Genomic DNA, 14141 nt, shown 5'->3' on the forward strand with positions numbered 1-14141 from the left:
ATAACCACGTCTAGTACATTGTCCATAAGTACTTAGTTTGTCCGATCAAAGTAAAGAGTTAACAGTAGACGATCACGTCTAGACTATGGACACATGCAAACACGATTTGCAAAGACCCAATAGTGATCCCCGAGAACAATATGGTTCACATTATTTAGCACAAATGCTTTACCGGGACACTCAATGTCAAAGAGACATGAGAAACGACCTAAGAGGTCAAAGTGGTCTAGATACGGCTTAGTAATGAACTTGGTCGATTACTCCCTTCCTACATATACAGGAAAGATCACGCACCAGATGCGTAGAATGTAGAAACCTACACTGAGGTTCACATCAGGGGGAGTAGTGCGTGTTGTACTCTTTTTCCTTCATCATGGTTTTGTCCCACTGGATTTTCCTGAGAAGGTTTTAATGAGGCAACATGAAGCGCACTACAAATCTTGTATGGTTATGGCATCCAAGGGGGAGTGTTATAAATCATGGAGTGGATTGCCATTAACCATGCCCGGACCGAGACCGGCCCAATACCTAGAAGATGGAGAGATGGCCGAAGTCTAGAGAGAGGAGAGAGAGAGACGACTTCAAGAGAGAGAATGGCGGCCACAAAGCTTGGAGAAAAGGAAACCCTTTCCTTTTCCTAGTAGATGTAATCTTTCCATTATTATGTATTAGTAGTTTTTCTAATCCTAGTGAGTTTAGGTTTTTGGATACTTTCCATTTATCTTCATCTTGTAATCCTTATATAAAGGAACCCCCTTGATCATTAATAAACACAGAAATATTCAGTCTCTAAACTCTCTAATTACAACATGTACATGTTTTTTTAGCCAACATGCAAAATTCTTAGTATGCATACTCCATAATGTTGATGCATCTCGCCGACGTCTATCATTTGTGTCTTGTAAATACTGAAGATGCTCACTTGTAACAGATAAAAATAAAAAATATATATCAAAATGTTGATCATAAATATAAACGAGTTAATGAATGAGTAAAATGATACTTACTCTACATAAGGTTCGATGATAGCCATGTTTTGGATGATAGCATGATGATCAACTTTCTTCTCCATTTCACTGAGGGTAACTGGAGGGCCAGTGGATATTGGATGACCATCTAAGATAGAATTGTTCTCATACTCCATGTTTCTATCAATTTTCTCTTGGACATTAGTGGTCTTCTTAAGGAATTCACTACAAAACCGGAGAAATTCCTCAGCTAGATACGACTCAGCAATGCAACCCTCTGGTCTTGCAGGATTTCTCACAAAGTCTTTGAGGACTTTCATGTACCTGAAACAAATGTCAATGTAGATAGTTCAGCAAACGAATGGTAAATTTAGAAATAGTAATATATATATCATACCTTTCAAATGAGTACATCCATCTAAAGTGGACTGGTCCACCAAGCCGGGCTTCTCTTCCTAGGTGCACAGTCAAATGGAGCATGATATCAAAGAAACTTGGAGGGAAAAACCGTTCAAACAAGTACAGAGTCTCAACAATCTCGGCTTCCATAACCAAAAGCTTCTCCCTGTCAAGCACTCTCTGACACAACAGATTGAATAAAGCGCATAACCTAAAAATTGTAAGCCTCGGTCCTTTAGGTAACAACCCCTTAAGTGCCATTGGCAGCAGTTGTTGCATCAAGACATGATAGTCATGTGATTTCAGACCTGTGACTTTACATCATCCAATGAGACACCTCTTGATATGTTAGAACAATATTCATCTGGCCCTTTGAAGTCAAATAGACGCCTGCAAAAGATATTCTTCTCTGCCTTCGACAAAGACCACGGTGCTGGAGGAAGATATGTACATTTACCCTGTACTCTAGGATGCAAATCCTGCCTAATGCCAAGTTCTTCCAGGTCTTTACGAGCCGCAAGACTATCCTTTGATTTCCCACAATGCAGCAACGTTGACACTAAACGGTGACAAAAAATGAAGTTAAACAATAAACGGTGACAATGAAACACCATTTAAGGAAATGAAATAAGCATCTTACCTCCCAGTAAGGTAGTTTGAAGAAGGTTGACCTCTTCTTCCATCTAGATAACTCATACTCATCTACTTGTACTTCTTCTTCTTCCTCTTCCTCTGATTCACTCGATAAACCCTCGCTGTCAGAGCCTAAATCAACAGAACAATGAATCTTTTTTCTCTTACTTGCAGATCGTTTGAAATTTCCGAAAGAGAAATGTCATGCCCGTTAAGTATTCTTCCCCTTCTCCCTTGTTCAGTTTTTCCATCGAACCATTTCTTCTTTCCCCTAAAACTATGAGTTGGTGGTAGACCCTTTCTATGGCACATGTAGACATGTTTTCGGCTGAACTTTAGCCACATGCTATCCGTATTTTTCCCACACAACGGACACCCCATTTTACCTTTAACTTTGCAGCCTGCAAGATTCCCATAAGCTGGGAAATCACTGATCGTCCAAAGTAGCATCGCCTTAAGAGTAAAAGTTGATCTACTTAGAGCATCATAGGTTAACTCTCCACTGCTCCACAAACTGTTTAGATCGTCGATGAGGGGCTCTAAGTACACATCTAAACTATTACCAGGCTGATGTGGACCTGGAATCAACAATGATAGCATGATGTTCTCCTTCTTTATGCATAAGCCAGGTGGCAAGTTGTAGTTTACTAACAAAACAGGCCAGCAATCGAATTCTTCATGTTGAATGGATTGAATCCATCTGTTGACAGTCCAAGCCTGAGGTTCCTTTCTTCAGCTGCAAATGTAGGATATTTAGCATTCATCTGATCCCAGGTCACTGAATCAATAGGGTGACAAAGCATTTCATCACTGCTTCTGTTGCTAAAGTTCCACCTTAAATCCTTGGCCATTTCCTCAGACCGGAACACCTCTTCAATCTTGGTATTATGGGAAAGTAACACAATACTTTTTGTGGGACTCCTTTCTTCTTCTCACCGGTGTGCATATTAGTCTTCCATCTTGAAGCCTTGCACTTTGGACACTTCTCAAGATTCTTGAATCTCTTTCTGAATAGAATGCAGTCGTTGACACATGCATGAATCTTCTCGTACCCATGTCAAAGGATTTCAAAAATTTCTTCACATCATACAGTGATGTGTGCAGCACATTTTCCGCAGGTAACATCTCTGGCAGTGTCTCTAGCAGGTCGTTGAAGCTCTTATCTGACCACCCATTCTGAGTCTTCAATCTAAGTAATGAAACAATTGCAGACAACTTGCTATGGTCTGCACATCTCGGATACAATGGTGTTTCAGCATCAGCTAGCTTCGCCAAGAACTCATCTTCTTTCTTGTCATCTCCCTCTGCCATCTCAGATAAATCCCCCGTACCAGCTAACTCTTCATCAAAACACTCAGCAGCTATGTATAACCCAAAGATCTCATCATTCCAATCAGTTACTCTGCTTTCAGCTGCAACCCCTGAGTTCAAGTCTCCAGGTAGATACCAATCAGCCCGCATCTTATAACCCTCCTCCATTCCCCTAGTAACAAGATGGTGAACGGCCACACTTCCTGAGTGTCGATCTATATTACGGCAGTCAATGCAAGGACATATAATCATATCAATCCCTTCCAAAGCTGAAGCCACATCCCGTACAAACTTTGAAGCCCCTCTCTTATAACCTGGATAAACTCTTTGATTCACAACCAAAAGGAAAAAATATAAACAAGTTAAGTCTGGACACACCAAATCAAACCTAACATATACGATTAAATTCAGTACCTGCTTAGATGCACCCATTTTTTGTCCACCATTATGTGTTGTTAAGTTGTCAAGTTGTCCTTAGGTTCATACAAAATATAATATAAGTTGGCTCAAATACATGAATCGAAGCAAAAAAAATCAGAGCAGAAACCACATTACTTGTAACTAGATAAACAGACTCGCTATTTTAATTCCAAAACAAAACCGAAGACTTAAAAGGACATTTTTTTAAAAAATACAAATCGAATCCGTAAACTGTAAATTGAAATGATAAATCTACAATCCTAGGATAATGTTGTTATGAATATGACTCGAATCAAACATGCATGAATCAAAACAACCAATAAATTAAAGCTCAAAACAACTCTTCGATTTGAGCTCAATTTCGACAGAGATGTCGTAATTTTTACTTCCAATACCTTAGAGATGGAGAACCGGATGTGAATCGAAGAGATGTGAGGAATGGGAGAGCGGCGGAATCAAACATTCGAGATGGAAAAGCGAATGGAATTGATTTTTTTTTAGGGTTAACTAGAGAAAGAGGAAAAAGTGAGAGAGAAGAGAGGGAAACCCCGATAAGAGAGAGGGAAAAGTGATAGAATTAGGGATTTTCACTAAGTGTATCGCGGAAAAGCTAATTTTAGTTTCCCGGTTATTTTAACTCTATCTTAGCGTTTATGTAATGCTATTGTATTAAAATAAAATTTCTAACCAATCTAACATAGCAGTTCAGTAAAACGAGCTATGACAATGTGCTATTAATGGCAACTTTTTTGTAGTGTTGGCTTGACTCTTGAGCTATAGAAACAGTTGATGTGATCAACTTCTATTTGGTCAACCGTTTATACTGGACAGGTTTTGGACGAATCTTATAGAAATCAACACAATAATAGCACAAGGTTCCCTCCAATGCATGACACATCAGACTTTTAAATCATTGTGGAGTTGCCATTTCAATAAATGAAAAAAGTTGTAATACCAATCAAAACATTTTGATTTCACACATCAGCTTAGTCGATCTCAAGAAATTATCTATTTCCCTTCTCAAAATCGTAGAAACTCTTTTTTTTTTTTTCACATTAGTTAATCTCAAAAAATTGACCGACACTCTTCTTCTCTTCTTCACATTAATTTGTGATTTATATGGCAACGCTTTAGCTTTTACGTACTTGGAACAAAGCCGTGAATATGATAAGGTAGATTCTTCATAACCATGTTTTCTAAATCTTCTTTACAAGAAAAAAAGTTTTCTAAATCTTTGTTTGCTGCTTTATTTTTTAAAGGTCATGTTATCTATTTAAATAGAAAATATGAATACAGTGTTTTAGGTCTTGCAAATAAGAAGATAACAAGAAATAAACAACACTGAAAAGTTTTTCATCGAACAATTAGTACATCGAATGGAAAGTAGGTAAAAAGTAGGCTCTATCCAGTCAATTGCTTCTCCAGGACCAGGGCTGAAGCAGGTTCGAAGCTAAGCCAGGTTGTGTTTTACGTTAAGAAAAAACTTTGTTCTCGATAGTGGTGTCAATGGTTCTGCTTCTCATCTTTATTTCTGAACCAAGAGTTTAATAAAATTCTCTTTCTACGGAATCTTACCAGCCAGCTCTCCTTTTATCAGTTCAATTATGATCTGGTTATCTTTCTTTTTGATTAAATTCTAGATTGAATCGGAAAATTTGGAATTCGAAGTGGATGAGGCTTGTTTGTTTAAACTGCTCTGAAGTATATGACAGATGAAACAGAGAGTCAGAGACAATGATATCATCACACCAACAGTAGTTTTTGTATACGTTGATACATGGAATCAGAAGGATCCATAGAGTATTAGAGGTGCTTCCTTGGATAAACATTTGGGTTTATATAATTGGATGCTAATATTGTGTGGTCCATGGATAAGTGCTTCTAGAATATTAACAGAAAAAAACTGCAAACATATACTAACTAAAGAATTATGTTCTTCTAGGGTTTACAAAGAAAAATTCATGTATTAAGTTTCGTGATTTTTAAGGAACAATGGGTTGGGAATTCAAGTTTTTTTAACTAATCTCAATTAAACGAAAAGTGCTTACGTTTTTGAGGGTTTATATTCAAGAATAGATCAAGTTAGTATGTTGTTATACAAGGTAATTTCTTAAGATGAAATTAGAGATTCCCAATTCAATGAGAATATTAGGGTAACAAAATCAATTTGGTTTGTGACTATATATGTGTTTGCCTCCCAAATTTTAATTAGAGGTCTTTTCCTTCACAACAAAAGAGAAGCTCACAAGAGGTGAAACAGATTGTATTTGTATCTGGAAATTATAAGATATCATATATTGATTTTATCAGTTTCTCATTACTAAATTTTGATTCCATTATATAGTATTTACGAACATGGATTATGTTTGTATTATATATCTCTCAAGAAATGTTTCAAGTAAAAGCGAGCCAAAAAATTATTATGGAAGTGTGCAAGAGATTGAGTAGAAATGAGTAGAATAGATGTCACAATAAAGGAGAAGAAAAAGTTGCGACAAAGCACATTACTCACAAGATTAGAAAGTCTTGAAAAACAAAAATATATAGTATATGATAAATTTGATTGCTAAGTATATTTTTTAATTTTCTTAAAAAGTAAATTTCTTAGTCGTTTAATTATTTTCCCGTTGTTGACATACGCTAAAAGAATTATGTCTATATAAACTAACAAAAAGTATTTTAATAAGATGTATATAATTTAATATTTATAAATAAACATTATAAATATTATGATTTTATCTCAAAAACGAGTTCTGTCAATATAAACTAACACTATGATTTTATCTCATAAATATATACATCTAATTTTGAAACTATATTTATCTAAAAAGTCAAGAAGAATTAGGAAATTAACATCCGATTTCAATTTTTTCTATCGGCTCTCAAAGTTTTTTTATTAGGATATTGTTTGTCTCTTAATAATTAAGTTAACCAAATGTTTACTCCTAAAAGCATACTTTTAGCTAAAATAATATATATATTATGAAAACGATTCACTATACATTTAATAGATGCAAAGAATAATAATTTTTTTTGTAAAACTACATACACAATAAAAGTTAAACCAAAGTTAGGGGTGCATTATTTTCCTAAATATGCATGGTTTCTAAGTATATATTCATCTATTCTTATATGCTGACTAATACTTTATCTTTTTCATTGCTTACAATATAAATTTGTAATTTTAGTTATAATTTTTGGGATTGTTTCTTTTCAAAATGTAGAAATGTTTGTTATAGAAGATTCATTTTGTATCTATCATATATAATTTTTTTTTTTTTTTGCAAAATCTGAATACCACAAATTTTCTAACGTCGATGCTTACTGCCCCTGAACCAAATGAGTGAATATATTCTATTTATAAAATCTAAAAGTACATAAATAAAAAATAATTTAATAAAATATTTTTTTGGAAAACCACGGCGTAGCGCGGGAACTAACCTAGTTGTATATTAAAGTTCCTTGGCATCTGAAGTTAGAGAGTTGTGGAAACTTGCTTACTTGGTATTGTTGGTCCATCATTTTGGTGTGTTGCATAAAAGTTAAAACTTGTATAGATACAACTTTTGAAAAAGAAAAAAAGTATGGATACAACTAAATCGCGTATAAAACTTAGATTATGTGGTTGATATAGCTACCATCTCACGCAAACTAAATTCCAATTCCAGTATATCATGAACTTTTTATCTAGGCGAGCACTGCAATTTTTATCACAGGCTTTATCAACCATGAAACCATAATTTCTACCAGTTTCAGTCATATCATACAGATTTCTTTTATACCTGTAAAAATTAGGTTAGATCGGAGTCACACCTATCATACAATATAACTAGATGGTTTCATGCGGCATACGCAGAAATATTAACTTAAAAAAAATTATTTTTAAATATATATTTTTATTCATTTAGTGTTAAGCTCATTAAATTTTAAAAGGTATAAAGCAATCATTTGTAATTGTTTTATTTATTTTAATTTTCTAATTTGAGTATTTAAATATTTTCATTTTTTAAATTTTTAATTTTTACACTATTTTATTTCTTTTTAAGAATAAAATTTAATAAGTTTAAATTTTAATTTTTACACTATTTTATTTCTTTTTAAGAATAAAATTAATAAGTTTTCTTTTTGTTGGTTTAGTTAAAAAGATTTAACTTAAGAAAAAATGATATTATATTATTTATAAAAATATGGTATTGACACAATATCCTATTACAATTTTACAATGTTTCTCATTAGAAAAAAGAAAATAAAATATTTAAAATACCAATAAAATAAATTAATATTTTATTAATTTTATTAAAAAATTTAGTGTGTAAGTTTATAATAATTTTTTTAAGTTATTTTGCTTATATCTTTTTTGATTATGGTAACTACCACATATTTGTTATTTTATATTATAATTTCTATAATTGAACTTTAGTCATAATTATATTAAGCCATATCACAATTATATATGATACATGTCATCATTTTTAATAGGACATGTAATCATTTATTTGTTAGAGTGATTGTAGTAAAGACATTTAAACAGTTAATTTCTCAAATAATGTCTAGGAAAAACGTTTACTATCTGTTTTTCTCATATGTATAACTTTACTACTACCAGATTTGAATAGGTATATCGTTTCATGTATGATATGTAGCTTGTATATCCCTAATTATCTAATTGAGACGGCTAAGAGCATGATTATTGGGGAGTTCTTAGGGTGAGGTTCTTAGCGGAATATAAGAACCCGTCTTTTAACTTTTAACTAAAAAAGTTAAGAACCGGCTCTTAAATATCTTATTTAATTTTTTTAATAAAAATATCTACAATTACTTAATAAATTCGAAAATCATGTAATTTTCTTCTCACAAATGATTTATGATATGATCTTGTAAACTTGATCGCTTTTATTTAGTGTCAAGTTAATTGATCATCCTTATGGAAGGCAAAATTCGTCAAAGATTGTCATCATGATCAAATCGCAACTATATATCGACCAGCCCTAAATGTCAAGACAACATTGTAGTATACAATAGTTTATGCCCCAGAGCCACAAATTATTGACATTGAAATGAATTTTCTTGTAATGATGATGATGATGCATTTTAAACATATTGGAGAGTGGGTCCATTTTTTCCACTACCCTAACACACTAAGATGTTTAGTAAACTTAATGATCATGTAATATTATCCGATCATACCAATACCTAGTTTTAATAATCAAAACAATTATGAATAACAAAAATGTTGTTAATTATAATATATTATAGTAGTAGTATTTTTATTGGTTTTCTTTGGAAATATAATTGCTCATCCATTTTGTCAACCTTTATTTTGTTGACTATCTTATAATTTCAATTTAGTAGCTGTATATTAATTTTCATGACTCTTTGATAATTATATGGATACTACATTTTCTGCTTCAGGTTTATTTAAAAAAATATATTTAATGATTTACACTAAAAGTCTTATAAAATTTAAAATATAAATGAGAAAGTTTGTGATTGAATAATATTTTCTAGTTTCTCTCTCTCTTTCTCTCACGAGTTCTATTCTAGTATAATAAATAAAAAATGGGAGTAATGAATGAACAAGACATGTATGTGTGTTACAAGAAAAAAAAAAGAATGAACAAGACATTATAAGTACCTCCTTCTCCCCACCTCTTTTATTTAGTTTTGTGCCAACTTCTAAAGCCAAACTTTTATCTTCCTTCTGTTGCTATAATACAAGAAAAATAGAAAGAGCCATGGATGTTCATGATTTATCCGAAGAAGCTAAAAGAGGACTACACATGTACGAGGAATCATCAGACGATCTTGTCGTTGATTTTCGAGGTCGACCATGCAGGCAAGACAAGCATGGTGGTACAAGAGCTGCTCTATTTGTTCTAGGTATCCTTCTATATGTATATCCTCGTATCGACCACAGCATGTTGCGTATGGTCGGCTCGGTCCATGTTAAGCATTTTGAAGCCATGTTATCTTAAATTGATTGGTTGTGTGTATATGCTCAGGCCTACAGGCCTTTGAGATGATGGCGATTGCAGCTGTTGGGAACAACTTGATCACATACGTTTTCAATGAGATGCATTTGCCTTTGTCCAAAGCCGCAAACCTGGTGACTAACTTCATAGGAACGGTGTTTCTCCTCTCGCTACTTGGTGGCTTCCTCTCTGATTCATACCTTGAAAGCTTTCGCACTATGCTCGTCTTCGGCGTCATAGAAATATCTGTATGTTCGCTCCTTGTCTAGCTCTCTTTTCCTTTCTCATTATTTTCTTTAAGAGATGCTACTGAATATTCTACATCACTTTCTTCTCTAACTAGTAACTTGTGATTAAAAACGTGATATTAGAAGTATATTTAGACAAAAGTCAAAAACTTTAACGTAAAGTTCTAGCTAAAGTGAATTACCTTGTTGAAACTTTCGGTTCTTTGGGAAAGCAAATGGTTTATATAAATATGATTTTAACTTATTACGTTATATTATATGTTATAACTATTTAGTATCACACAATAGTGACGTCCAAAAACAATGTCACACAATAGTCTAGTAACAAAATATACGGCTTATCATATGCGACAATGATAACTCCAGTAAAATTACTGGTCAGGTTAAAAGCATGTTATGAATCCACATACACAATATGGATTTAACTTTCTAAGATTTTAGCTACAAAAGATAGTCATATTTGTGTATTGTTTGATAAACTTAAAAGTAAATTCTGGCTGACAAAAAAACATGTACATTAATGAAACAGGGGTTCATATTATTGTCAGTCCAAGCTCATCTTCCTCAGCTAAGACCACCAGAATGCAACATGAAGAACACCACAACACATTGCTTAGAGGCAAATGGTTACAAGGCAGCTACACTCTACGCAGCACTCTGTTTGGTGGCCTTAGGGAGCGGCTGTCTCAAACCAAACATCATCTCTCACGGTGCGGACCAGTTTCAAAGAAAGGATTTAAGGAAGCTATCGAGTTTCTTTAATGCGGCTTACTTCGCCTTCTCAATGGGCCAACTTATTGCACTCACACTCTTAGTTTGGGTGCAAACGCATTCCGGCATGGACATCGGTTTTGGTGTCTCGGCGGCTGTTATGGCTGCAGGGATGATCAGTCTTGCTGCTGGGACTAACTTTTATAGGAATAAACCGCCTCGTGGTAGCATCTTCACACCAATTGCTCAGGTAGTTCGATTGTTTGCGTTTGTGTTTTATATGTACTTTTTCTTCAAATGGAACTCATAATTTCTATAATTTTAAACTAAATTATTTTGATAATTGCAAACGCCAAACATCAGTCATCAGATACAGAGTTTTCCTAGAACTACGTTTATTTGTTTGGTGAACTTTTAGAACGTAGTTTTTTGTTTGAACATATAAACCTAGAACATTGGCATTTGATACATTTTGAGTCATGAAAGAGTTTGATCTTGACTTCAGTTTTTGGTTTTTTTTTTTTTATTGATCAGGTCTTTGTAGCCGCGATCACTAAGCGAAAACAGATTTGCCCTTCAAACCCTAACACGCTTCATCAACCTTCCACAGATCTCGTTGGTGTCAAACCTCTCCTCCATAGTAATAAGTTCAGGTAATTTTTCTTTTATTGTCTTTACAATTACCACCAAAAATTAACTAACTAAACAACTATTAACCGCAAACGTGAAGGTTTCTTGATAAGGCTTGCATCAAGACGCAAGGCAAAGCAAGGGAGAGTCCATGGAGACTCTGCACAGTCGAACAAGTCCATCAAGTCAAGATTCTTTTATCAGTTATACCCATTTTCGCGTGCACCATCATCTTCAACACCATCTTAGCTCAGCTCCAAACTTTCTCTGTACAGCAAGGTAGCTCCATGGACACACACATCACAAAAACATTCCAAATCCCACCAGCTTCACTTCAAGCCATCCCTTACATCATTCTCATCTTCGTTGTTCCTCTTTACGAAACGTTCTTCGTTCCACTCGCTAGAAAACTCACTGGAAATGATTCCGGAATCTCTCCTCTTCAGAGAATTGGTACTGGACTATTCTTAGCGACTTTCTCGATGGTTGCAGCCGCTTTAGTGGAAAAGAAGAGACGTGAATCGTTCTTAGAACAGAACGTAACACTCTCGATCTTCTGGATCGCACCACAGTTTCTTATATTCGGTTTATCAGAGATGTTTACAGCCGTTGGTTTGGTGGAGTTTTTTTACAAACAGTCTTCACAGAGTATGCAGTCTTTCCTCACGGCAATGACTTACTGTTCTTACTCTTTCGGGTTCTACCTTAGCTCTGTTCTTGTCTCGACCGTGAATAAAGTTACGTCTAGTAATGGATCCTGGACAAGAGAAGGTTGGCTAGGCGATAATGACTTGAACAAAGATAGATTAGATCTCTTTTATTGGCTCTTAGCTTCATTGAGTTTCGTCAACTTCTTTAACTATCTTTTCTGGTCAAGATGGTATTCGTTTTGTCCATCCGCGACGCATCATAGGGCCGAGGTTAATAGCTTGGAGGATGTAGAAGATGGAGCAAATAAGGATTCCAAGATGGAGAAGCCAAGAATTTGACTATGTTAGATCTTCTTGTTCAATGTTTCCTTTAGGGTTATAATTAATAGAAGGAATCTCTTGAAGAGTTAGATCCTTTATGCTTATTAATCTGGTAGTAATCATATGGTTTGGAAGTGGCGGGGTAGAGTTTGCCCTGTTTTAAATTTTATTTTTGGGGTTTGTAATGATGATGAGTTAGTTTAAAAGGTGTATAACAACTTGTCTTATGAATTAATAATGTATTAAGCTAGTTGGTTTTTGTGATGTGACTGTATTAAGCTAGTTGGTTTTGTGATGTGACTGATGAAGTTCATAAGATTTGGGGCAAAGATGGAGAACACAAACAGCTACAACTTCTTAAAACAGCCTTTCTGCAGTATGCAATTGCTGCCTTTAACAACAACCGAGCAATATCAGGTTTTGACTTCTGAGGCATATGATGATTCCTTAGACTTATATAAGACATTTTTGAAGTTGGAGAGAGATATGGTCAATACCCATAGATATTGACATCATAAGCTAAAAGATATAGTGAGGTAAGCATCATTAGCTGTGACCTTCAGGCAGACAGAGAAGGTCCACACAACACACTGCTCCATTGCTCCATCAATATCAGTGATCATAGTGTTTTCACCGCTAACTCTTGAACAGAATATTTGGGTTTTTGTGATTTGAGCATTATCATTGACTATCAAAAGAAAAATAATATAAAATTCTTATGTACATTATGCTTCATTTGACCAAACATATCCAAAGTGTTTCTTAAATTTGATAGCCTTTCTTGCAGCCTGGTTTAAAAATGGTCTCAACCTCTACATATTAGTCTGCACAAGCTCTATGGACACAGCTAGTTTTACATAGTAAAATTGTGAATTTTGCATAATAAAATTTAAATTCACATAACATGTAGGACTATCCCTAATTAACAAAGATGAATTCTTTTTCATAGAATACTGTGCTCAGTTACAGAAAAACCAAAAAATATATGCAAACATACTAACATTCAATAAAATTAATTAGAATATATTATATTCCAACAGAAATTATTTAATTAAGTACATCCGACCAATAATCTCATTCATTTTATTAAACAAAAAATGCTTTAATTCACTTAAAAACCGGAACTAATAAGATTTAAAGATTCATCTGTCAAGAATATAATACCACAATACAATTTTTCGTTCTCCAACAATTATGTAATATATCGATGACTGTTATGAACCAGATCGTGGATACCTCCTAACCAAGAGATTATGATTTGTAATTTTTTCATTTATCTATGATAGTGTAATCTCCTATATAAGGAACCTCTATGTTATGAATAAAGATAGACTTTTCCATTACTTTTATAACATGTTATCAGCACGATAGCCTCTAACACCCTGAGCCTAAAACCAAATCGCTAAAACCCTAAAACCCTAAATGTAAAGGAATCTGCTTCGGAACTTCGAAGAGGCCGTTCTCCCAAACCGTGAGGACCCAGAAAACGATCAAAATATCAAATCGAAGCCCTGACCGAGACGAATCAGTCAGTGCAAACCAGTTGTCGATCTGACCACCGACGCGCCCTCACGCACAGATATAGTGCGCGCCAATTTGCTTTGGAACCCTAATTCGAACCCGACGATACCGACGAACCCTAATCCGTTCGCGGCTCCGTTCCAGATCGTGTCCACCTTATCAGCTTCAGCCCCAAGGCGTTCCTGATCCTTGGCGAACTCAGCTCCATCCTACATCAAGGACAGCTCGCGATCCGACAGCAACAGCTCCCGTTCGCATCAGAGCCGCTCGCGATCCGATAGAACCAGCTCTCGTCCCAGCCAGATCGCGTCCCGATCGTGTCTAAGCTCGAGGTTCATTCTTGGTGGTCCGGTTTCT

General features: G+C 34.7%; 2 protein-coding genes across 2 annotated transcripts in view; one reads left to right on the top strand and one right to left on the bottom strand.

Annotated features, from left to right (window-relative positions):
• LOC106297519 overlaps nt 1-3479 on the bottom strand; it is a 10539-nt gene extending 7060 nt beyond the window's left edge. The window contains exons 1-7 of the mRNA XM_013733746.1: nt 2937-3479; nt 2653-2878; nt 2387-2578; nt 2008-2132; nt 1676-1894; nt 1366-1547; nt 1013-1292 (exon numbers count right to left, since the gene is read on the bottom strand). Of these exons, the coding sequence (XP_013589200.1) occupies nt 1013-1292; nt 1366-1547; nt 1676-1894; nt 2008-2132; nt 2387-2578; nt 2653-2878; nt 2937-3479 (1767 nt within the window). The remainder of the gene's footprint in view (nt 1-1012; nt 1293-1365; nt 1548-1675; nt 1895-2007; nt 2133-2386; nt 2579-2652; nt 2879-2936) is intronic.
• Nucleotides 3480-9466: 5987 nt separating this feature from the next.
• On the top strand, nt 9467-12522 carry LOC106296966 (protein NRT1/ PTR FAMILY 4.4). The gene is made up of 5 exons (XM_013733230.1): nt 9467-9611; nt 9734-9951; nt 10481-10912; nt 11197-11315; nt 11393-12522. The coding sequence occupies exons 1-5, from the start codon at nt 9467-9469 to the stop codon at nt 12279-12281; spliced, it is 1803 nt and encodes a 600-aa protein (XP_013588684.1). The 3' UTR covers nt 12282-12522.
• Nucleotides 12523-14141: the final 1619 nt, after the last annotated feature.

The sequence above is a fragment of the Brassica oleracea genome, chromosome C6 (genome assembly GCF_000695525.1).
Source record: "Brassica oleracea var. oleracea cultivar TO1000 chromosome C6, BOL, whole genome shotgun sequence".
NCBI classification, from domain to species: Eukaryota; Viridiplantae; Streptophyta; class Magnoliopsida; order Brassicales; family Brassicaceae; genus Brassica; species Brassica oleracea.